Below are 26,998 nucleotides of genomic sequence, written 5' to 3'. Positions count from 1 at the left end.
TTGGTAAAGCGCTATTAAACTTCAGCATAAACAACAGGAGGTTAAGTAGAAAGCTGGCTCTCTTAAATACAGAATAATCTCTATTCAATTAAGTTAAAACAAACTCTTTGCTTTCATTTAGAAAAAAGTACATATCACAAGAGGCAAATTAATTCTTACTTCCATCATGTAGAGGATCAATGCTATGAATCATGAGTTGAAGCAATCCAGCCCGGAATTTCGATCCTTTATGACCAGTAATACTGCCACGAGGTTCGTTGATTCCATTAGGGTTACCATTGAAGCTGCTTGTAATTGATCCTTGGCAATTAGGTCCTTTAGTGGTCTGAAGGAGAGAAAACGAGAAATAATTATAGCGGTTCTACATTTAAAATGACTCTATTAAGCTCAATTTGTAATTGAAATTGAATAGAACTTATAAAAAAATAAATTAAGATGAAATAATATACAGTAGATCGGAAGAGATAGAATAGATCCTTTCACATGCAATTATATAAACAATGATGACAACACATCCTTTTCTAACCCAAATTAAAGTATTTTAAATTACCGAATCGTACTTATAATTTGACCAAACCCTCAAAGGTTTGGCAATTTCCAACCGTTTTATATTTTAACATTACTCTTCACCTTCATCTGAAATTGCTTTTTCTTGTACTTAAATCCCGCACACGTTTAATATTGATAAAATTGGGTAAGGCTCACTCCCCATCATTGGGAGACTAGGTTTATTCTGAACAAGGACTAATCTTGGAAGGTCCATCGTATACAAGAAATTCTAACAGTGTCGTTTCTGAGAACTGTGCAGAACAGCGTTGTCTGTGTTGAGTTCCTCAGGACACGCGTTCAACAGACTACCTCACGACTGGGTTATTTTTGACTTATTAGGAGTAACTTCAGATACTTTGTTGAGGTGTCTTGAATAATCCCACCAGGGTTGAAGACGTGTATTTTCACTTTTGAATAGAAGTTCACTCCATCCAATTTCTAATCCACCTTCTAGGAAATTATAAACGCTAGAAAATCAAGGACAGCCGAATCAGTAATTCACTACAAGCTTTTTGTGCAAAAATCTTCGAAAGGATTTGGTTTTAAAAAGTAAACTATATATGGCAAAGCTCAAAAGGACTGATATTTCACGAAGATGAGCCTTTTTCAGTTCCACAGTCCAGCCATCTGAAAGGCTTAGGGACCTGGCCTATCTTACTGTTGGTTGTTTTTTTTTATTATTATTATTTTTTGGTAATTTTCTTTATTGATAAAACAAAGATAGAAAAATCCCAAAATGAAGAAAAAAACAACAGGTTTTTGGCCAGTTGAAAGCAAGAAAAAAGACGGACTTAACGACATCTATTTCGCATGTATGAAACTAGGCAGTTGTTATTGCTAAATATAGAAAAAACTAGTTAATGTAGTATATATAAAATCTAAGATAATCTATAAAATCTAAATTTAGAAACAATAAAAAAATAAGAAACAAAACAATACCAGTTGCTTTCGTGGACTCACGAGAATCACTCATAATTGCTGATATAAATGCTCTGTGGTGTTTCAGTGGGGTATTAATAGAACATACATATTTATTGGTTTCTTTTTTTTGTTTATTTTGAGTATTAAATTTTATTTTTATATTCTAATTTTAGATTTTACTGATTATTTTTTGATTGCTTGATCTTTTGTTTTTTCCTTCCCTTCTACTGGCCGTTGAATCCTTGTTTTGTTCTTCACTTTGAGGTTTTTCCCTGTTTGTTTTGCCGTGGCTTGCCAGTTCGGCTTTAGATCTTTTATTCTCCTGTTCTTCGCTTTAAGATTTTTCCCTGTTTGTTTTGTCATGGCTGGCCAGTTCGGCCTTAAATCTTTTATTCTCATGGTTAAGGGCAACAAAAAATAGTTTTATTCCCTGCTAAGGCCTTACTCATTCCCTCAAAAGGTGCTGGTAGACTTAAAATACGAAAAAGTTTCAGTGTATGTGAATGCGATCTTTCATCCTGAAATTTTTGCTAGAAATTTGTCTGTCATGTTTTATTTTTATATTTTAATTGTTTACCAGCTGTCCTAACTGCATGTTTTTGTCTGCATATTATATTGAACGGTCATCTGGGTTTTTATTTGAACAAATGAAGGCCATTTTAATGTGTCAAAAGTCACTCCAGGGATCGTCTCCCCGCCGTGTGGGGGGAGGGGGGCTTCACACAGTAAGTAAAATTAATCTTAAAATAGGAGGAATGAGCTTATATTGCAAGTGACTTCAATTACAGCTTGATCTATGAGCCTTGCTGTACGACTAGATTAACTGGTCTAATAGCCTTATATCTGACACTGGTCCAATACATATTACATTCAAACCAAGTGATTGGTTAAGTCACAAATTTGGTCTTTTATACATTACTTTTAATATGGCCGAATATCCCCAAATGGCAATTGGGTGCTTCAAAATCTCGCCAAAAACACGGAGCACAACATGTGCATTTTTGAAACAGTTAATTTTTATGGATATTTGGGTCAGGAAAATCAAACAGTCCGTGGTAACAAACTGTAGTAAGGAGCGACCCGGCACAATAGTAACCGAAACTCTAAAAAATGGAATTTTGATATCAGTAGTTACATCAAAATAATTGTATTTTTGTGCTGACTTTAAATATATACGTTTCATCGAGTTTAGTCTTACCCATTAAAAATTTTCGAGCCTGAGAAAATTTGCCTTATTTTCGAAAATAGGGCAAAAAACCCTCTAAAAGTCATAGAGCCTTTTAAAAAATCACAACCATCAGCATCAGCGCATCAGAGAACCCATATGTAGAAGTTTCAAGCTACGATTTACAAAAAAGTGGAATTTTATTTTTTGCCAGAAGACAGATCACGGATGCGTGTTTATTTGCTGTTGTTTTTTTGTTTTGTTCTTTCGCCAGGAGTGATCGTAACGACCCAATGGTCCTTCATTTTAACGAAAATTAAAGTTCTAGCGCCCTTTTTAAGTGATGAAAAAATTGGAGGGCACCTAGGCCCCCTCCCGTTCTCATTTGTTTCCCAAAATCACCAAATAAAAATTTTTGAGAATGCCATTTTGTTCAGTATGGTCGAAAAAATTGATAACTATGTCTTTGGGGAGGCCTAATCACCCAAAGTCCCTAGGGAGGGGCTACAAGTTACAAACTTTACATATGGCAATGGTTATTGGAAAGTGTACAGATGTTTTCAGGGGGACTTTTTCGCGTAAGGGGGAGATCAGGAAGAGGAGGAGGCTAAGTAGAAGGATCTTTCAATGGAGGTGATTATCATGACGGAAATTCCATGGAGGGGGCACAGGTTTTTCTATTATTATTTAAAAGAAAACAATGAGAAAATAAATAAAAAAGTTTTTTTTTCAGCTGGAAGTAAGATTAGAACTTTAAATGAACAAAAATTACTACGCATACAAAGGGGTTTGTCTTCTTCTCAATACTTCGGTCTTTACGCTAAAGCATTATTAGTAATTTCAACTATTTATTCTACTGTCTTTGTGATTAAAATCTTAAAGAATTGGGACAAAATTCAAGGTTTAGTGTAAAGAGCAAAGTATCGACAATGGGGCGAACCCCCTCATATACGTAACAAAAATATACAAATATAGAAGTTCGCTACGTAAGTTAAATCGTAAGTTAAGTATATTTATTGCTAATAAAAACGTTCGTAAAAAAATAAAAAGTTCTAGTTGCCTTTTTAAGTAACTAGAAATTGGAGGGCAACTAGATGGTCTAAGTTAATGACTTATAAATCATTTTAAAAATGCTTATTGATATTTGAAGTTCAGTTTCTGCAACACATTATGACAACACTTATTATTACTATCTAATGTCACACATACAAGTTTCATCAGACCGTTTATAGTAACGAACTGTAAGTAAGGAGCGACCCAGATGAATAGTAACCGAAACTCTAAAACGTGTAGTTTTTATACTTATAGATTTATCAAAATAATTGGCTTATTTTGGTGATTTTAAATATATAAGTTTCCTTAAGTTTAGTATAACCGATTAAAGGCTACGAGCCTGAGAAAATTTGCCTGATTTTCGGAAAAAGGGAGAAAGACCCCTAAAAGTAATAGTATCTTAAAGGAAATCCCACCATCAGATTCAGTATATCAGAAAAGCTTACTGTAGTAATTTCAAGCTCCTTTCTGCAAAAAAGTGGAATTTTGTGTTCTTTGACACAAGAAAGATCACGGGTACGTTTTTATTTTTTTTATTTTTTTTGCTTTTCTAATGAGTGATTGTATCAACCAATTGGTCCTAGAATATCACGAGAGGGTTCAATCAAGCGTAAATTAAAAGTTCTAATGCCCTTTTAAGTGACTAAAAAGATTGGAGGGCAATCTGGCCCCCTCCCCCGCCGTTTTTTCCCAAAGTTGTCCGATCAAGATTTTGAGTAATCCATTTTACTCATCATAGTTGAAAGACCCAATAACTATGCCTTTAGATATAACATGACCACCACAACAGCCCCAGGGTAGAGGTCTTTAAGTTACAAAATGTGCCAGTTTCCTACAAATAGTATTTGTTAGTGTGAAGTATGTATAAATTTTCGGGTGGGGGGGAGATATTTTTGCTGGGGGTTTTCCAAAGGGAAATTTCTAGGGGGAAGGAAGTTTCCAGGGGTTAGCCTGTCAGGGGAGATTATACACTGGGGTAATTTGCCAGAATTCCTATACAAAATATCTTTTAAATGTCTTGCTTTCTCTTTTCCGTCTCAATTTTACGCGTGGAATTCTGAAGGGTAATTTTCTGGGCTAAATTTTCCGCATAATTGAATTGTCTAGAGGATATTTCTGTGGGGAGGGGAATTTGTCCTTCGAGTTGGGCCAGATTTCCTGGCGTTACTTAAAAACGATGAGAAATTATATTTAAAAAAACAAGTTACAGAAATTATTGCGTGTATGAAGGGGATTGTCCCCTCCTCAACACCTCGCTCAATGCGATAAAGTTTGAATTTTGTCCCAATTCCTTAAGGACGACTCCTGAAACACAAGGATTGCTTAATTAAAACAATAGAAAGCTTTTTTTAAAGTACTATAGACTTTAGCGTAAAAAGCGAGGCGTTGAGGAGGGGCTAATCTCCTAAATAATTGTGATAATATTTGTTTGTTTTAAATTTTAATGTTGCTCCTTACTTTCAGTCGAAAAAACTTCTTTTTATTAATTTAATCTTCGAAAAGGATCGCTTACCTAAACTTGTAGTCTTCTAGTAAAGATAGAAAATATGGGGGATCAACGCTCGAGTGACGCTAAAGACGGCTAAAATATAGATAATTGATACCACTGGCAATTTATTTAATGGTCAATTTTTTATTCGCTTGGAAGGAATGAAGTAAATTTAATTACCACTTTTTTACTATTCTATACTGTAAGTTTCTATGCTATACAGCACTGAAGGGAAGCAAACACCTAAGAATGACGAATTGAAGCAGTATAACTAAAAGGGATGTCAGAAACATATTTAAAAAATTTTTGTGTTTGTTAAGGAATTTAGATTGCCATTGCCAGATTTTGTTGTTGTTGTTGTTTGGGGTTTGACTAGTTCAACTAGTAGGCCCTATGCGGTAATACCACTCGATGATTGTTAACCTTCTGCAATCACTAGCTTGCTTGGGTGTCACTTCAGTCAATATTCACTGGACCGGATCTTGTATCACTTATCTTGCTATTATTTGCCGGTTAATTAGACTTAAATGGACTATTTTATAAATTGTAAATTTTTACCTCAGAATGTTGTTTTAATGGTTAGTTCTTATTGCATTTAAAAATAAAAGATTTAATGGAACAAGAAGACCATGAAAACAGAACAAAATATATTATTACTGAAATATTTATATCAGTAATTTTTTTCTGTTATGATTTTTTTTTTCGATACAGTTTTTGGTTAATACTGCAGAATAGACAATTTATTCTCTATAAAATTCTGCTTTTAAGACAGTTATTTGAGATGCTATGTTTACCAAATCCTTTAGTCTATAGCCCCTTGGCTAGTTCTGACCACCCATTTGTCCTTTCTTTCTCTTTTTCCCATGTCTGCATTATTGCTTTCTAAGGATGGCTGTCCACCCTTAAGAGCTCTGTGTTTGACCTCATGAGATAAGTCTTGCGGAAGTGGAGAAAAGAAAAATGAATTACCAGGACGCACCCTTTTGGGAGATAGTATTCTTCAAAATTAATTAGCGCCGTTATAAACTTGGGCCACTCAAAGAGATAGACCATCCCGAAGAGTTTCTTTTAAATAAAACTAAACTAAATTTGTTTTCTTGAAAACAACAGAAATAAACTGCCATATAGAAGATTTAATCCTACATAAATTTAATCATATTTGTCTATGACATTGTTACAAAATAAATCAGTATTATATCAAAAGTGAGAACTAACTGCAAAAAACACACGAAAAAGCAGAAGTTTGAGTCTTCAGCTTAAGAACAAAAGGGCTCCTTCCAAAGGTTCGAAATGCCCTTTCATCTCCTTGTCCAAATAAAAATACTCGGCATGGTTCTGCTACAAAATTGTTATTCAATAAGAGTCCTCTCCTATGTAAAATCATATTTCCCTACTCCTTTTGCGACTTGACGATATTTTCTTCTTATTATTTCTGATATTTTCTAGCGGAAACTATTCCCAAGAGAAAAGAGAGTTGTGGCAGCCAATTGCCTATCATCAAAATAAAAGAAAATGAGGATATTTTCCGATCAAAAAATTCAAAGTGAAAAATTGTTAGATGTGCAGACTCCTGAGGAAACTAGCTGGTAACGTTTACAATTATAAATCATTGTATTACCCAAAGCCATAGCGTGTATCTCACATGATCATAGTTTCTCAGAAAAGCAAAAACAGGCTACTGAGGTTTGAAATATGAAAATCTGCAATAACATTGTGCGTTGAGTGATGAAACTTAGTTCAAATCAAACAGTTCGTGGTAACGAACTGTAGTAAGGAGCGACCCGGCTCAATAGTAAACGAAACTCTAAAAAACGGAATTTAGATGCTAAAAGATATATGAAAAGAATCAGATTTTTATGCTGATTTTAAATATATAAGTTTCATCAAATTTAGTCTTTGTCATCAGAAGTTACGAGCCTGAGAAAATTTGCCTTATTTTAGAAAATAGGGGGTAACACCCCCTAAAAGTCATAGGATCTTAACGAAAATCGCACCATCGGATTCAGCGTATCAGAGAACCCTATAGAAAAAATTTCAAGGTCCAATCTACAAAAATGTGGAATTTCGTATTTTTTACCAGAAGACAAATCACGGGTGCGTGTTTATTTGTTTTTTTGTTTTTTTTCCCCAGGGGTCATCGTATTGACCAAGTGGTCCTAGAATGTCGCAAGAGAGCTCATTCTAACGGAAATGAAAAGTTCTAGTGCCCTTTTTAAGTGACCAAAAAAATTGGAGGGCCACTAGGCCCCCTCCCAAGCTCATTTTTTACCAAAGTCAACGGATCGAAATTTTGAGATATCCATTTTGTTCCGCATAGTCTAAAACCATAGTAACTATGTCTTTGGGGATGACTTACCCCCCACAGTCCCTAGGAGAGGGGCTGCAAGTTACAAACTTTGGCCAATGTTTACATACAGTAATGGTTACTGGGAAGTGTACCGACGTTATCAGGGGGATTTTTTTTGGTTTGGGTGTGGGGTTCAGGGGAGGGGGCTATATGGGAGGATCTTTTCTTGGAGGAATATTTAATGGGGGAAGAGAAATTCAATCAAAAGGGCGCAGGACTTTCTAGCATTACTATAAAAAAACAAACAATGAAAAAATAAACATGAAAAAGTTTTTTCAATTGAAAGTAACGAGAAGCATCAAAGCTTAAAACGAACAGAGATTATTACGTATATGAAGGGTTCTAAAAATACTTTAGCATAAAGAGCGAGGTATTTAGGAGGAGATAAATACTTCACTCTTTATGCTAAAAATTTTTTAAGTAATTTCAACTATTTATTCTACGGCCTTTCTGATTCAGGGGTCATTCTTAAAGAATTGGGACAAAACAAGATTTAGTGTGAAGAGCGAGGTATTAACGAGGGGACCAACCCCCTCATATATAGGCCTATAATCAAAAATATAAGAATATAAAAGTTTGTTACGTAAGTTAATTCTTAAGTTGCGTATTTTTTTTTTACTAATAAAAACGTTCGTTAAAAATTAAAAGATCTAGTTGCCTTTTTAAGTAACCGAAAAATTGGAGGACAACTAGGCCTCCTTCCCCACCCCTTATTTCTCAAAATCGTCTGATCAAAACTAAGAGAAAGCCATTTAGCCAAAAAAAGAATTAATATGCAAATTTCATTTTAATAATTTATGTACGGAGAGCCAAAATTAGACATGCATTAATTCAAAAACTTTCAGAAATTAAATAAAAAAAACAAGTTTTTTGAAATGAAGGTAAGGAGCGACATTAAAACTTAAAACGAACAGAAATTATTCCTGTTCCTCCTCCTAACTGTAACTGGCTGTTACCTCCTAAACGCCTCACTCTTCACGCTAAAGTTTGTTTTTGATTGTTTTACAAAGTAGAGCTGTGAGAAAGAGTCAAACTTTAGCGAAAAGAGCAGGGCGCTTAGGAGGGAACAGTCCCTTTCATATACGGAGTAATTTCTGTTGGTTTTAAGTTTTAATGTCGCTCCTTACTTTCACTTGAAAAAACTGGTTTTTTTTTACTTAATCAAGTAAAAAGAAGCCAAGCTTATTGCTCTGTAATTACCACACTCGTATTATCCCGTAATTAAAAAAAAAAAACGGAAAGTAAGGAGCGACATTAAAACTTAAAACGAGCAGAAATTACTCCGTATATTAAATAGGTTGTCCCCTCCACAATCCCTCGATCTTTACGCTAAAGTTTTTAATTGTTTTAAAAACTATACGGAGTAATTTCTATTCGTTTTAAGTTTTAATGTCGCTCCTTACTTTCAATTTAAAAACTAGTTTTTTTTTTATTTAATATCTTAACGTTTTTGAATTAATGCATGTTTGATTTTGGCTCTCCGCACATAAATTATTAAAATGAAATTTGCATATTAGTTCTTTTTTTGGCTAAATGGCTTTCTCTTAGTTTTGATCAGACGATTTTGAGAGATAAGGGGTGGGGAAGGAGGCCTAGTTGCCCTCCAATTTTTCGGTTACTTAAAAAGGCAACTAGAACTTTTAATTTTTAAAGAACGTTTTTATTAGTAATTAAATAAAAAAACAAGTTTTTTTAACTGAAAGTAAGGAGCAACAGTAAAACTTAAAACAAACAGTAATTACCCCGTATATGAAAGGGGCTTTTCCTCTTCAACGCCCCGCTCTTTACGCTAAAGTTTGAATCTTTCTCTTAACTCTACCTCTTTAAACAGTAAAAACTTTAGCGTAAAGAGCGGGGCGTTGAAGAGGAAGAAGAGGGCGGGGCGTTGGAACGTTTTTTAGTTAATCCATGTTTTGATTTCGGCTCTCCTTAGATGAATAATTAAAGCGAAATTTGCATATTTATTTATTTGGCTAAATGGCTTTCCCATAGTTTTGATCGAATGACTTTGCGAAAAAAGGAGGGAGAGGAGGCCAAGTTGCCCTCCAATTTTTTGGGTACTTAAAAAGGCAACTAGAATTTACGAAGGTTTTCATTAGTAAGAGATATATGTAACTTACGAATTAGCTTACGTAACAAACTTCTATATTCGTACGTTTTTATTATGTATATGAGAGGGTTCACCCACACGTCAATACCTCGCTCTTCACACTAAAGCTTAAATATTGTCCCCTGAATCACAAAGGCCGTAGAATAAATAGTTGAAATTACTAAAAAAGCTTTAGCATAAACACTGAGGTATTAGGAGGAGGTGAACCCCTTACATGCGTAATATTTTCTGTTCGTTTTAATTTTTAACGCTACTCCTTACTTTCAGTTGAAAAAACTTTTTCATATTTATTTTGTCACTATTTTTTTAAATAATGCTAGAAAATGCTACGCCCCCTTTATGGAAATCTTCTTCCCCCATGACAAATTCCTCCATGGAAAGTATCCCCCACATAACCCCCTCTTCTCAACCCCCCTCCCAACCAAAAAATTCCCCTGAAAACGTCTGTACACTCCCCAAAAACCATTACTATATGCAAACACTGGTAAAAAATTTGTAACTTGCAGCCCCTCCCACGGGGACTGTGGGGGAGTAAGTCGTCCCCAAAGACATAGTTATAAGGTTTTTCGACTATGATGAATACAATGGCTATCTCAGACTTTTGATTCGACGACTTTGGGAAAAAATGAGCGTGGGAGGGGGCCTAGGTGCCCTCCAGTTCTTTTGGTCACTTAAAAAGGGCACTAGATCTTTTCATTTCCGTTCGAATGAGCCCTCTCGTGAAATTCTAGGACCACTGGGACGATACAATCACCCCTGGAAAAAAAAATAATAAACACGCATCCGTGATTAGTCTTCTGGCAAAAAATACAAAATTCCACATTTTTGTAGATAAGAGCTTGGAACTTGAACAATAGGGTTCTCTGATACGTTGAATCTGATGATGTGATTTCCGTAAAGATTCTATGGCTTTTAGAGGGTGTTTCCCCCTATTTTCTAAAATAGGGCAAATTTTCTCAGGCTCGTAACTTCTGATGGGTAAGACTAAACGTGATGAAGCTTATATATTTGAAATCAGCATTAAAATGCGATTCTTTTGCTGTAACTATTGGTGTCAAAATTCCGTTTTTTAGAGTTTCTGTTACTATTGAGCCGGGTCGCTCCTTACTACAGTTCGTTACCACGAACTGTTTGAAAAATATATGTAACTTAAGAATTAACTTACGTAACAAACTTTTATATTCTTATATTTTTATTATGCATATGAGGGGGTTTGTCCCCTCGTTAATACCTCACTCTTTACGCTAAATCTTAAGTTTTGTCCCAATTCTTTAAGAATGACTCCTGAATCAGAAAGGCCGTAGAATAAATAGTTGAAATTGCTAAAAATACTTTAGCATAAAGAGCAAGGTATTTATCTCCTCCTAAATACCTCGCTCTTTGTGCTAAAATATTTTTAGAATCCCTCATAGCGTAATAACCTCTGTTCGTTTTAAGTTTTAATGCTTCTCATTACTTTCAATTGAAAAAACTTTTTCATGTTTATTTTTTCATTGTTTTTTTTGTATAGTAATGCTAGAAAATCCCGCGCCCTTTTCGTTGAATTTCTCTTCCCCCATGACATATTTCTCCAGGAAAAGATCCTCCCACATTACCCCCTCCCCTCAACCCCACCCCCAAACAAAAAAAAACCCTGAAAACGTCTGTACACTTCCCAATAACCATTACTGTATGTAAACACTGGTCAAAGTTTGTAACTTTTAGCCCCTCCCCCAGGACCTGTGGGGGAGTAAATCATCCCCAAAGACAGAGTTATTATGGTTTTGGACTATGCGGAACAAAATGGCAATCTCAAAATTTTGATCCGTTAACTTTGGGAAACAAATGAGCGTGGGAGGGGGCCTAGGTACCCTCCAATTTTTTGTCACTTAAAAAGAGCACTAAAACTTTTCATTTTCATTAGAATGAGCCCTCTTGCAACATTTTAGGACCACTTGGTCGATACGATGAACCCTGGGAAAAAAAACAACAAATAAACACGCACCCGTGATCTGTCTTCTGACAAAAAATACGAAATTCCACATTTTTGTATATAGGAGCTTGAAATCGTTGCTAGATGGTTCTCTGATAAGCTGAATACGATGGTGTGATTTTTGTTAAGATTCTACGACTTTTAGGGGGTGTTTCCCCCTATTTTCCAAAATAAGGCAAATTTTCTCAGGCTTATAACTTTTGATGACAAAGACTAAATTTGATAAAAATTATATATTTAAATGAAAATCTGATTCTTTTGATGTATCTTATAGCATCAAAATTCCGTTTTTTAGAGTTTCGTTTACTATTGAGCCGGGTCGCTCCGGGTCATTTACTATTGAGCCGGGTAATGACCCGGGTCGAGTCGTTACCACGAGCTGTTTGATAATTGAGAAGTTTCTGAGTCATCAGACCCTTTTCTCAGATTCTGGGATCAGATTCTTTTTTGGGAACGTTTCCTCTCTCTTTTAAACTTACGAAAATTATCTCATCGCAGTAATTTTCACAGATATATTTGAAATTCATTAATTTCAAATGTTGGACATTAGTATTAAGACAAATTCTTTTGGTATATGTTTTAATTTCAAAATTTTACGTCTATTTAACTTCTGATTCGGATCACTACTTTACTTGTGGGCTGCTAAAAAGGAGGAAACTAAATCAAGTTTACACTTGCTACAAAATATTATAAATCTTGCATTGAAATATGTAAAAGTGACATGGTAATAATTTCTTTTATTTATAGCCAGTATTTTCCAACGGAGGCTATTTAAAAAAGAAAATTGTCTTACAAAATGGATTTTATCTACCGATAAAGGAAATACTAAGTTGGCACAGCCTACAATATTTTCTATATTTTATGGGAAAAACATGCTTTGGGTACAAAAGACAGCTTTCTTTCTGGAGGCAGTGGACCGTTAAGCTTAGAAGGCCACAAAACATTCCTTGAAAATGGTCATTCTTGTATTATACGAGAAGTGTTACATTTTTTTTCTCTTTTTGACTAGCATATGCTCCAAACAGCATATTTTGACTTGTGTTCGAAATATTTTCTGGGAATGACTGAGGCTCAAATAACCTTTTGGTTTAAGAAATTTAAAATTTGTGAAATTGCACGACATTGATTTGTATATGAAAATAAAATCTACTTGGATGGATGTGAGCCCCCTTTAATATATTATGGTTACTTTATGATTTCTTAAGCTTTCAACACGTGATAAAACTATATTATATCAAAATTCTTCAAAACTTTCTGAAAGTGGGAAGAAAATAATGCTTTTCGGGATTGGGCAATTGAGTATTTATATCAATATTTAAAAATTAATTAAAATTATGATAAACAGATTTGGCTAGCCTAAGTTGGTCATTTATGATATATCAGACCATTTTCCTGTATGCTTTAAGTTTCATGTGTTGAACACCCGTCCTTCTAAATGAATTGTTCAATGGCAGCATTTTCTCACAAAGGAAGAGCAGCTCTCGAACCTTTGGTCAAAACTATCGGAAGTATCATGGGAATTTGTGGATGATTTTGATATACCCGTAAATTATGTGTTTGAAGAATTTTATGGGGCGATCAAGGACACTTACGCTGAGGTATATCTACATGACCAGAAGAAAAATGATTCCAAGAAGTCAGCCTAATTGTGTCCGTTGATTACTCCTGGATTGGTAAAGTGTCTTAAGCGAAAAGCTTATCTTTAGAAAGCTTACAAGAATTATCCTACACCTGAGCAACCTCATCGTTTCAAAGAGAATCGAAATACATTTAAGTCAGCAACATGTTAGGTCAGAACAGATTAATATCGTAGAAAAGTTTCAGAGTTTCGTAAAGATATAAAAAACATGGATGATTGTAAATTCCGTTGTTAAGCCTGGTCATTCGCCTCTACCATTACCAACAAAGTTTAGGCTAGACAGAAAGGATATTGATAAATACGTAGAAACAAAGTGGGAATTTATATCGAAGTTCGCTTCAATTGGTCGTTTGACAGCTAATTCTGTATCTGAATCAAGATCTAATAGTGATTTTACTAGATATTTGGATCCTTCTTGCCACAAATCTTTTGTGCTCGAACAGATAAGTGAGACAGAGGTTTCTTGGACAATTTTTAATTTAAGGGGACCACCTTCTTCACGACCTGAATTAGTACCCTCTCGAGTAGTCAAATCTATTCTCCCAGCGATAGTGACTCCGCTAACAAAATTAATTAATAGGTTGTTTGGACAAGGAGTTTTCCCTCAGGCACTGAAGGTCCGCGCGTATAACCGTCATCCACAAAGGTGGTAGCAAGAGTGATCCTTCAAAGTACCGGCCTATTTCCCTCCTTTCTATATTTTCCTTAAATTATGTCATGCATAGCATAAATAAGATTGTTGCATTTCAAATGCATCAATTATTTATATGACGTAATGTCTTTGGAAGGCCCTACTATAAACGATGATTCCTCGGAACCAACGCCTGAACTTTCAAACGCGGTAAGATGTAAAAATTGACAATCTGGACCATCAATTGCGACCACTAATACGAGCAGCTAAAGCAGAAGCCATTTCTAAATTGTCTTAAGTAATTAAAATCCAACAACGTGTCAAAAATGAAAATAAAGAGCGGAAATATGGTCGGTTAGAAGATATGCTAAAACTACAGTTGTCAAACTACAATGTGTCAAAAACGAAATGAAGAGCAAAGAAACACACGCTTAGAAGACGTGCGACACCGAAGAAGCAAGCGAGTCAAAAATGAAAATGAAGAGGAAAGACACACATGACTAGAAGACATGTGAAACCAAGCATGTGAGCTAGTCAAAAATGAAAATGAAGAGAAAAAACACATGCGGTTAAAAGAACAGTGGCGGCATGTCAACAATGAAAAGGAAGAGCAGACATATGCGGTTCGAAGACATGCAATACCAAGCATGTGAGCAATTCAATGAAAATCAACTTAGACAGCGAGATTCAAAACGTGTCAAAATTGAAGAAGATAGCGATAATGTTCGGGTTTGAAATTTTGACATGGATAAGGTCATCAATGTCTACCATACCTTTGTTACAAATACAAAGGCTCAGCCATATCGATTAATATTGATGAAATCCAAGCCGCGGTAAAATGAACTAAGCAAATTGAAAATGATAGCGTTTGATTATTAGGTTTCGAATTTTGATATGAATAAGGGCATCAATGCCTATCATACCTTTGGAAATCAAAAGCCTGGATTAGATAAATCGTTGGAAGATAAAGAAGTTTCTATCCCACCACCTGAAACTGAAAGAAGCAATGGTTCGGTAATATGTCCTTAATAATGATAAAAGACAAGCTGAGACAAAAGAAGAAGTTTTTGTCCCACCACCTGAACAGTGAAAACAAACAAAGCTTCGCCAATATATCAAGCAGAATGAAGAAAGACAAGCCGAGACAAAAGAAGAAGTTTTTGTCTCATCACCTGAACACTTAAAAGAAACAAAGGTTCGACGATATGTCTTTCAGAATAAAAAAAATACAAGACGAGGCAAAAGTTAAAGGTCCAATAAAAAAAAAAAAAATACAAAGGTACTACTTATAATTTAAGTTCCATTTGGACGTCAAGACATCAATTCAAGGCTAAAATTGTCTGCGTTTAGAAAGCAAGCGACAGTGAGAATCCATACATAGATGCATGCCACGTGGCAAGTGCCAGGACCTGGCGGTGGAGCCGAGGGGCTTCTGATATATATATATATATATATATATATATATATATATATATATATATATATATATATATATATATATATACTAGCTGTTGGGGTGGCGCTTCGCGCCACCCCAACACATAGTTGGTGGGGGCGCTTCGCACCCCCCCCCAAGCCCCCCCGCGCGCGTAAGCCGTTACGCGCCATATTAGTTACGCGCCATTGTAGTTGTGTCCCTATGTCCCACCTGTGAATATAGATAGATATATCTATATATATAAAAATAAGTTGTCTGTCTGTGGATGGATGGATGGATGTGTCAGGTGACGTCACCTGAAAAAACTGGATTAGGTGACGTCAAAACTGAAAAAACTAAAAAAAGGCAAAAACTACAAAAAAAACTAAAAACTAATAAAAAAAATAAAAAAGCTAAAAAACTAAAAAAACTATAAAGGTAAAAACCAATAAAAAACTAAAAAAAAAAGTGAAAAAACTAAAAAAAGGCAAAAACTACAAAAAAAAACTAAAAACTAATAAAAAAAAGTAAAAAAGCTAAAAAACTAAAAAAACTAAAAAAACTAAAAAAAGGTAAAAAACTAAAAAAAATAAAAAATAAAAAAAATAAAAAATAAAAAAAACTAAAAAAAAGGAAAAAACTGAAAAATAAGCTAAAATAAAGGTAAAAACCAATAAAAAACTAAAAAAAAAGGAAAAAACTAATAAATGACGACACTCAAAGAGAAAGCGACCAGGACATGTACACCGGGATACAAATGACGACCGGGACACAGGGAATATAAATAACGACCAGGACACAGGGACACAACTACAACGGGGACACCGGGGGAAACAGGGGGATATAAATGACGACCGGGACAAAAAAACTAAAAAGAAATAAAAACTAAAAACTAATAAAAAAAACTAAAAAATCTAAAAATCTAAATAAGCTAAAAAAGAAAAAAAAAGGAAAAAAATAAAGGAGAAAAACAAAACTAAAAAACGAATGTATATACAGACCGGGACACCGGGATACAAATGATGACCGGGACCCGGGACACAGGGAATATAAATGACGACCGGGACACAGGGACACAACTACAACGGGGACACCGGGGGAAACAGGGGGATGTAAATGACGACCGGGACACCGGGACAGGGAATGGTCGATTAGCAATCACCATCAACAAAGCTCAAGGGCAATCATTAGAATCATGAGGTATAGATCTGAATACAGATTGTTTTCCCATGGACCATTATATGTTGCATGTTCAAGAGTCGGTAAACCTGACAATCTATTTATATGCAAAGACAATGGGACAGCAAAGAATGTTGTATATTCGCAAGTTTTACGTAGTTAAAACCATATATATATATATATATCTATATTCACAGGTGGGACATAGGGACACAACTACAATGGCGCGTAACTATTATGGCGCGTAACGACTTACGCGCGCGGGGGGGCTTGGGGGGGGCGCGAAGCGCCCCCACCAACTAGGTGTTGGGGTGGCGCGAAGCGCCACCCCAACAGCTAGTTATATATATGTTTTTAACTACGTAAAACTTGCGAATATACAACATTCTTTGCTGTCCCATTGTCTGTGCATATAAATAGATTGTCAGGTTTACCGACTCTTGAACATGCAACATATAATGGTCCATGGGAAAACAATCCGTATTCAGATCTATACCTCATGATTCTAATGATTGCCCTTGAGCTTTGTTGATGGTGATTGCTAATCGAACATTCCCTGTCCCGGTGTCCCGGTCGTCATTTATATCCCCCTGTGCCCCCCGGCGTCCCCGTTGTAGTTGTGTCCCTGTGTCCCGGTCGTCATTTATATTTTTTACTTATGTCCTGGTCATTATGGCTTATGTATGGTCATTTATATTCCCTGTGTCCCGGTCGTCATTTGTATCCCGGTGTCCCGGTCTGTATATACATTCGTTTTTTAGTTTTGTTTTTCTCCTTTATTTTTTTCCTTTTTTATTTTTTTCTTTTTTAGTTTATTTAGATATTTAGATTTTTTAGTTTTTTTATTAGTTTTTAGTTTTTTTTTCTTTTTAGTTTTTTTGTAGTTTTTACCTTCTTTTTAGTTTTTTTAGTTTTTTTTTTTTACTTATGTCCTGGTCGTCATTTATACTCCCTGTGTCCCGGTGCTTTGTTGATTGCTAATCGAACATTCCTTTTGTCCCGGTCGCTTTCTCTTTGAGTGTCGTCATTTATTTTTTTCTTTTTTAGTTCTTACCTTTTTTAGTTTTTTTTAGTTTTTTAGATGAAAATTTTTTTTAGTTTTTTTCCTTTTTAGTTTTTTATTGGTTTTTAACTTTTTTTTTAGCTTTTTTAGTTTTTTTTCGTTTTTTCTTTTTACTTTTTTTTTAGTTTTTATCTTTTTTATTTTTATTCTTAATTTTATTAGTTTTCTTTTTCTCTTCTATTTTTCAGTTTTTTCCTTTTTTTTAGTTTTTTTTTTAGTATTTAGTTTTTTTAGTTTTTTACCTTTTTTTAGTTTTTTTAGTTTTTTAGCCTTTTTATTTTTTTTTATTAGTTTTTAGTTTTTTTTGTAGTTTTTGCCTTTTTTAGTTTTTTCAGTTTTTTTTTTAGTTTTTAGTTTTTTACCTTTTTTAGCCTAACCAGGATTTGAACCTGGGACCTTCATTCTCCGTTCTGACACCCTCTCTCACCGAATGACTACTCCAGCATGTTCATTTTGGTGTTTTAAATGGTATATTATTAACCAAATTAATGTGTTTTACAATATACTAAGCATCGTCATAACAAAAATGACGACAACTAATTTCATGACGTCAGCCGACACAGAAACATGACGTCACCTGATCCACAGATCCACAGACAGACAACTTATTTTTATATATATAGAAGATATATATATATATATATATATATATATATATATATATATATATATATATATATATATATATATATATATATATATATATATATATATATATATATATATATATATATATATATATATATATATATATATATATATATATATATATATATATATATATATATATATATATATATATATATACTAGCTGTTAGGGTGGCGCTTCGCGCCACCCCAACACCTAGTTGGTGGGGCGCTTCGCGCCCCCCCAAGCTCCCCCGCGCGCGTAAGTCGTTACGCGTCATATTAGTTATGCGCCATTGTAGTTGTGTCCCTGTGTCCCACCTGTGAATATAGATAGATTTATATATGTGTTTCAAACTACGTAAAAATTGCGAATAAACAACATTCTTGGCTTTCCCATTGTCTGTGCACATACAAAGCCGTATGTACTAATAATGACATCATATGCAAACGCTCTTTTTACAAACAAACAAACATGCATCCACACAACTCGTTTTTATATAGATAGATAGATAGATAGATACAATACAAATTAACTGCGTAAAACTTGCGAATATACAACATTCTTCGCTGTCCAATTGTCGCTGCATATAAATGCATTGTCAGGTTTACCGACCCTCGAACATGCAACGTACAATTGTCCATGGGAAAAACAATCAGTATTAAGATCTATACCACATTTTTCTAATGATTGACCTTGAGCTTTGTTAATGGTGATTGCAAATACTAATCGAATTGGGAATTGCAATCTTTTAAATTGAAAAAGCAGATCCGTTGGAATCATGGGAATGCGAGGGATAAGAACAGCCTCACCCTCATAAGGCCCTGTCAAGATTGTGGCCTCTATTAGGTTTTCCATTGTTTTTTTTACGGCAAGTCGCGTGCCATTGCAAAGCTTTGGTGGGTTGATATTTCTTAAAAGTATTATTGGTACGCCTATTTTTAGTTGTAGCACGTGTGGTGGAAAGCCTGAAGGATCTATGGAATTTAAAAATTCAGATGGATAATTAACCGCTTCATTTGGTTCCAAAACTGTGTCGACTGACTTGTAAAGGACTGCCTGGTCTCGAATCTTGGTCAAAACAATATTGTTGATTTCGTGGACGTCTATATTTTTGGGTGCGAGAATCGCTCTTTCACTTAGCCATTTATTATTTTTATAATTTTTTAGAATATTCGGAAATACTTTTTCAATCAATTCATTTTTGGACGTCACTAAATTACAGAAATCAGCAGGTAGTTGTTTACGTCCTGAAATTGAGTCTACTGGGAGCTTTCCGTTTCCAATTGTCAGCAATTGATCTGAAAATGTTTGACCAGAGTCATCGTTTTGCAATCGGACACGCATATTTGTAGTTAATTTTAATATTTTTACGTGTGCCCATAAATTAGAATTTTTCAGGCAAGCATTCATTCGTCTTCAATGGCTCTGGTGGTGCAGCCAATAGAGGAAGTTTAACTTTTCCTGAGGCGCAACACATTCCCATTGTTTCACCATTGAATTTCAAGGCCTTGCAATAGGGACAAATTTTAGACATTGTCCCGATTTGAACACATCTACTCAAGCTATAATCATCGACTGGGTTGTACCTGAATGCCAGGCGATAACTTTCAGGTTGCTCTGATTCCTCGGCACGCTTTCTTTTCTTACTTTCTCTATCAGCAGCAAGCCTGATTTCTTGCTGTTCTTGTGATTCCTCGGCACGCTTTCTTTTCTTACTTTCTCTATCAGCAGCAAGCCTGATTTCTTGCTGTTCTTGTAATTCCTCGGCACGCCTTCTTTTTTCACTTTCTCTTTTAGCAGCAAGTCTGCTTCCGCGTTGCTCTGGTAGTTCCTCGGCACGCTTTCTGTTCTTTTTTTCTCTATCAGCCTCAAGCCTGTTTCCTTGCTGTTCTTTTGATTCCTCGGCACGCTTTCTGTTCTTTCTTTCTCTATCAGCCTCAAGCCTGTTTCCTTGCTGTTCTTTTGATTCCTCGGCACGCTTTCTGTTCTTTCTTTCTCTATCAGCCTCAAGCCTGTTTCCTTGCTGTTCTTTTGATTCCTCGGCACGCTTTCTTTTCTGACTTTCTCTATCAGCAGCAAGTTTTTTGGCATAGACTTTTTGAGCATCTTCATCGGCTTTTGCCATGGTAAGTTCATCAGTCATTGTAAACTTAAACATTAATAGATTTCTACGTGAACATATGTCTTAAATATCTTGAATGACGTCACCGTCAAAGCAAAAATGACGACAACTAATTTCATGACGTCAGTCAACACAGAAACATGACGTCACCTGATCCACAGACAGACACACAGACAGACAACTTATTTTTATATATATATAGATATATATATATATATATATATATATATATATATATATATATATATATATATATATATATATATATATATAGATATATATATATATATATATATATATGTATATATATATATTAGATAAAAACTTCTGCACAAGAATCAAATTTCTATTTCAAACTACTAATTCATCCGGATAAAAATCTTAGACATAAAACTAAAAAGTAAATGCCTAAAAATACAAAAGTTTTACTGAAGGAGATAAGAGTAAGAAAACCTTATATTGCGAGAAACAAGTGATATACCTTCCGTGTATGTAACATAAACACAAGCATGAAGAAACATAGTATTCAAAGAACACACGTAAGATCAGCAAGATTACTACAACCAAGGAGCATTAATCGTTACTTTAAAAACAAAAACAAATCTAACTAATGTAATTCTCCGGCTTTTTTTACTTTTTTGCTTCTGGATTTAATATATTTTATGTTAAAATAAAGCTTCTGCAAGGTGTTAAAGTAAATTAAAAGGGACAGTGAAAATCTGAACTAAAATAGGGAGGAAACGAAAGAAAAAGACTTACATGACTCACCAATGCATCAGCACTGCTTATCCGAGGGATTTTGTTCTTGTATATGACTCGTTTTACTGCTCTTTCAAAAGTGGCGTTAAACTTCATAAAAGTGACATAAGTAGCATAAATTCCAAGGAGTAACAGAGCTTCCCACCAATATATATAATTGTCTAGAAAAAATCCTACTAAAGTAACCAAGGCAATGCTATAAAATGTACAGTCTCTGAATAGGGGCCACCACGTTAAGGTTAACACCGTTCGACTGAATAAAGCACACATTCCAATCACAAATAAAATGTTAAAAACTGCTGAGCCCACAATGGTACCTATGCCAACATCATCAAATGAAACAAACACCCCAATGACGCTCGTAAAAAGCTCTGGTGCTGAACCACCAGCCGCCATAAATGTGGCACCAGCAACGTCATCTGGAATTCCAAATCTTTCAATGATTACCTCAAGAGATGGTACAAAAAATTCATCGCAAACAATGGCCAGTGCGATGAACATATATATGACTCCAAGAATATGAAATATCACAGCACCTTGTTTTCGTTGTTCTAGTGTAAAGAAATCGGCAGGAAAGAGTGGGTCTTTCACAGATTCGTTTTTATTTACTATTTCGTCTGACGACCTAATTACTCTTCGTCCAGGGATTAGACCCCTATAATAAATGTTTTGCTCATCCTCATATCCTAAAGGTTTGCCAAGCATTTTCTCTAATATTAAATCCTCCATGGGACCTTTGTAGCTTTGGGCATCCATATGTCTTTCAAAAATATCAAACTCCCGTATGGTGGGCTCATTTTGCGGCTTTTGATGCATAATTCCATTATTAAAGGCCTCTTGTTCTACTCCAACAGAAGACTTAGAAAGTGTTTTATTCAAGTTCAAGAATGAGCATAAAGCAATGATATAAACAAAAAAGGTTCCTATAAGAGCAGTAAGAAAGCCAGGGTCATTCATGCAAAGATCCGCAATATGTACGGATTTGCGCTTTTTGATCAGCATGATTATTATCTGTTTACTTTAGTAGTACGAACATTTTTAAAGGACATCCTTTCCATAGTTCACTGGAATTCACTGCTAAAGCAAAAGAACTGTTCTCTTTGAAGGAAATTTGTCCCTCAAGCTATCTAAATCGAAGAAAAGGGGAGGCGCAGTCGCTTGAAAATCCAGTAATCATGTCACTCTCGTTCTTGTTAGAAACCGATCGATTTAAATATTTTTTCCCAAGGAGATGCTATTGGCATCTATCAAAAAAATTCAAATTAGAGAAATTTGAAAAAATGGGCGAGTTTTTCTTTTTTTCCTAAATCAAAATACATTGGGCAAAATAAATGTCAAAATAAGTTCAATTTAAAGTTCTAGGCTATATAAAATGACTGGACATAGTGCAAATCGAATAAGAGGCCAACGGATGATCTTGATAAAAATTACACCATCAATTTCAGTATTTTTGTTTCTTTGTTTATTTTTCTAAGCCCCCAGGGGTGATCATATCAAAATGATGATCCAAGAATTTTAAGAGAGATTCATTAGAGAGAAAATTGAAGGTTCTGGTTCCATTTTAAGTAGCGGAAAAGATTGTGCCACAGTAAAGTGGTGCTTACTGTCATCTTGCTGCGTGAAATAACAATTTTGGCCCAAAGGACTTGGAAAAACTATCAAGTGAGAATTTTGAGATGCCCAATCAGACTAAAAATATCAAACTGTCACTGATTGTTATTCACTGTGCACTGAGCTTTCCAACTTCAAAGGCAGTAATACTGCACAGAGGCACAGTCGCTCCTGAAGCTGATGGCCTGAGATGTCCAGTCAGACTAAAAATATCAAACTGTCACTGATTGTTATTCACTGTGCACTGAGCTTTCCAACTTCAAAGGCAGTAATACTGCACAGAGGCACAGTCGCTCCTGAAGCTGATGGCCTGAGATGGCCAGTCAGACTAAAAATATCAAACTGTCACTGATTGTTATTCACTGTGCACTGAGCTTTCCAACTTCAAAGGCAGCAATACTGCACAGTCGCTCCTGAAGCTGATGGCCTGAGATGGCCAGTCAGACTAAAAATATCAAACTGTCACTGATTGTTATTCATTGTGCACTGAGCTTTCCAACTTCAAAGGCAGTAATACTGCACAGAGGCACAGTCGCTCCTGAAGCTGATGGCCTGAGATGGCCAGTCAGACTAAAAATATCAAACTGTCACTGATTGTTATTCACTGTGCACTGAGCTTTCCAACTTCAAAGGCAGCAATACTGCACAGAGGCACAGTCGCTCCTGAAGCTGATGGCCTGAGATGGCCAGTCAGACTAAAAATATCAAACTGTCACTGATTGTTATTCACTGTGCACTGAGCTTTCCAACTTCAAAGGCAGTAATACTGCACAGAGGCACAGTCGCTCCTGAAGCTGATGGCCTGAGATGGCCAGTCAGACTAAAAATATCAAACTGTCACTGATTGTTATTCACTGTGCACTGAGCTTTCCAACTTCAAAGGCAGTTACACTGCACAGAGGCACAGTCGCTCCTGAAGCTGATGGCCTGAGATGGCCAGTCAGACTAAAAATATCAAACTGTCACTGATTGTTATTCACTGTGCACTGAGCTTTCCAACTTCAAAGGCAGTAATACTGCACAGAGGCACAGTCGCTCCTGAAGCTGATGGCCTGAGATGGCCAGTCAGACTAAAAATATCAAACTGTCACTGATTGTTATTCACTGTGCACTGAGCTTTCCAACTTCAAAGGCAGTAATACTGCACAGAGGCACAGTCGTTCCTGAAGGTGGACGTAGTCCATCCTAAATAAACGATTAAAATGGACTTATTTTTTAATGCTTCATTTAACTAATTGAATTCATATAAAGCTTGAAAAATTATGTACAGTGGAATGCAGTTGCATATCAAACATTATTGAGGAGGGTTGAGTGATATTTTTGTAGATAGGGTTTTTTGTGTTTTCAACTCCAGTGTACAAAAAGGGTATTTTTTTTCTTCTGAAGCAGGGAGGGAGGGTGGTAGATATTAATTCATAGCCCCTATAGATCCCGGGAACATTTTTGGATTTTCTCTTTAGTGTCTGTACTTCAGGGTAATCGTACCCTCTTGTTGCCGGTTATCTTTTCATGTATAACATAATTAAATTCACACGCTTGCCAGTAAAAAAGGTGCATCAAAAAGTTCTCGAGGAAATTTAACAAAGGGTGAGGATAGGAGTCTTTTCTTTTTTCGCCAATACTTAAACGTGAATATCTTTCACTTTTTTATTTATATACATTTTCTAATGTGTCCTTGTCTTCTGGGGCAACTGCTCTTGGCTTCTCTGCCGATGTCCATTGGGAACGTCCCTACAAAAAATTTATTGAAAATATTAACCTTCAAAAACCTATAGATTCTTAAAAATATTTTTAGATGTGCCTGATTTTTTAAAAAGATGGAAAGTCCCCGCCAAAATGTCGAGCGATCTTAAAGAAAAATTACACATAAGATTCAATATATCAAAAACACAGAGGTTTTTAAATCCTATCTACAAAAATGTGGAATTTTGTATTTTTTGGCAAAAGAAGATCAAAAATGCGGGTTTATTCTTTTTTACCAGAGGTGATCGTATCTAACCAATAGTTCTAGAATATCAGAAGAGAGCTGACTTGAAAAGAAATAAAAAGTTCTAATGGCCACTTTAAGTGACCAAGAAGACTCAAGGGCACTTAGCCTCCCTTTCAGGCCCACTTTTTCCCCAAAGACATTCCAAACAAATTTTAATGTAGCCATTTGATTCAATACAGTTTAAAGGTCTAGCAACCATGTTTTTGATGATGACCTTATCCTCCATAGTTCCTAGGGGAAAGGCTATAAGTTAAAAATTTGCCAAAGTTGTTCGCGTGTAGTATTTGTTTTTGGGAAACATATCGACATTTTCGGGGTGATTTTTACTGGGAGAGGGGAGAGGAGGATATTCCAGGGAGAGAATTTTCAGTTGGGACGAAAACGTCAGGTGTAATTTTCCACGAGAATCCCTACTCGGGAGGAGGGCAGGAAATGGGTTTTCGTGGAATAAATTGAAAAATAGCCAGAAAATAAACTGAAAAAAAAGTTTTTTCAATTGAAAGTAAGGGGCAACAGTCAGGCTTAAAACGAACAGAAATTATCCTGTTTACGAGGGGTTTTGCCCCTTTCTCAACCCTCACTCTTTATGCTATATGTTGACTTTCTGTCCTGTTTCTTTAGGTAAGGCTACTCAAACACAAAAGCTGTTGATTTTGAGTGTGAATCAGATGCAGTGCTATGACATTGCCTATAGTAAAGGGAATAAGGCTTCAATGTCTTATTATTTATTATTATTATTATTTTCTTTCAAGACACATTTCATAAGGAATAGGTAGTAATATAGACTTCAGAGGGGGCTTTTTCGATTTGAAATCGGAAGTTCTTGTGTCTTTTTTTTTTAAAGTCAAAAGGGACTGGAGGGCAACTAGCTCCCCGCCATGTCATGTTTTTTTCCGAATGCATCTGATAAAAATTTTGAGATAGCCATTTTGTTCCAAATAGTTAAAAGATCAGATATCAAAAACCACAGTGTTGACACAAACCCCCAGCCCAGGGCCAATATAGCAAGCTTTGCCCTGGAGGCATATATGGTTTTTATGATAGGGTTGCTCTTATAAACTTCATAGAGGTCTCATTTGATAGGAAATTGATAATTCTAGTTCCCTTTCTAAGAGTAAAAAGTGACCCGAGGGCAACTAAACACTACCCCCCCCCCCCTACACCTTCTTTTCCCCGTATGTATCCAATAGTTTTTTTTTAGATAGGCATTATGTTAAAAATAGTTCAGACATCAGATTAAAAACAAAAACTTTGTGGTTGACTCAAACCCCCAGAGTTCAGAGGCAGGTGTTATAAGCTATTCCCCGGGGTCATATAGGGTTTTTTGGAAGGTGTGGTCGTATAAACTTTAGAGGGGCCTCATTCGATAGGAAATCGGAAGTTCGAGTTCCTTTTTAAGATTCAGAGGGTATAAGAGGGTGACTAGAACCCCCCCCCCCTGCATTTTCCCTTCCCCTAGTGCATTTAATCAAGAATTTTAACGATCAGATGACAAAAACTTTGGGATCAACCTTCCCCCCATAGAGCCCAGGGGCAAGCTTTGTAAGTTATGCCCCGGGGGCAGATAAGGTTATTTTGGAGGGGTTGTCGTATATTTTTTTGTGGGGGAGGGGCTTATTTGAATATGAATTGAAAGCTCTAGCCTTTTTTAAGAGTAAAAAGGGATTAGGGGAAACTAGCTCCCCCTTGCCCCCGATTTCTCAAACACATCCGATCGATTTTTTATAGCCTTTTTGTGCAATATATACCAATAATTATATAACAAAAACTCCAGGGTTAACACAGCCCCCCAGAATAGGGGGGGCAAGTGTTATAAATTACACTCCTGGGCATTGAAGGTTTTTAGGGAAGGGTGGTCACATAAACTTAGGAGGGGGCACATTCGATTGGGAATTGTATGTTCTAGTTCTTTTTTTAAGAGTCAAAAGTGACAGGAAGGCAAATTGTCCCCTCCCCCACGACCTCTTCTTCCGAAATCCATCCCATCCAATTTCTATATAGCTATTTTGTTCAAAATATACCAATAATTATATAACAAAAACTCCAGGGTTAACACAGATCCCAAGATCAGGGGGCAAGTGTTGTAAATTATGCCCCGGGGCATTCAAGGTTTTCAGCAAAGGGTGGTCACATAAACTTATGAGGGGACACATTCGATTGGGAATTGTGTGTTCTAGTTCCTTTTTTAAGAGTAAAAAGTGACAAGAAGGCAAACAGCCCCCTCTCCCGCGACCTCTTCTTCTGAAACCCATCCGATCAAATTTTTTATATAGCTATTTTGTTCAAAATAGACCAAAGATTATATAACAAAAGTCTGGGGTTGATACCCTCCAGAAAAAAAACAAGAACT

The 26,998-nt window shown here is 35.7% G+C and overlaps 1 protein-coding gene across 2 annotated transcripts in view; it reads right to left on the bottom strand.

Moving 5' to 3' along the window:
- The window catches only part of LOC136039457 (sodium/potassium/calcium exchanger Nckx30C-like), a 119,109-nt gene extending 97,011 nt beyond the window's left edge, over positions 1 to 22,098 (bottom strand). Inside the window, exons 1-2 of one of the 2 annotated variants that reach the window (XM_065723221.1) lie at positions 21,048 to 22,098; positions 160 to 325 (exon numbers count right to left, since the gene is read on the bottom strand). In XM_065723221.1, coding sequence (XP_065579293.1) covers positions 160 to 325; positions 21,048 to 22,049 — 1,168 coding nt within the window. In that variant the 5' untranslated portion in view covers positions 22,050 to 22,098. The remainder of the gene's footprint in view (positions 1 to 159; positions 326 to 21,047) is intronic. The other variant, XM_065723222.1, reaches the window with a different exon arrangement.
- Positions 22,099 to 26,998: the final 4,900 nt, after the last annotated feature.

This window comes from Artemia franciscana, chromosome 19 (assembly GCF_032884065.1).
Source record: "Artemia franciscana chromosome 19, ASM3288406v1, whole genome shotgun sequence".
In the NCBI taxonomy this organism is placed as follows: Eukaryota; Metazoa; Arthropoda; class Branchiopoda; order Anostraca; family Artemiidae; genus Artemia; species Artemia franciscana.
Note: the sequence above shows the minus strand (reverse complement) of the source record. Positions and strands in the feature narration are given on the sequence as shown.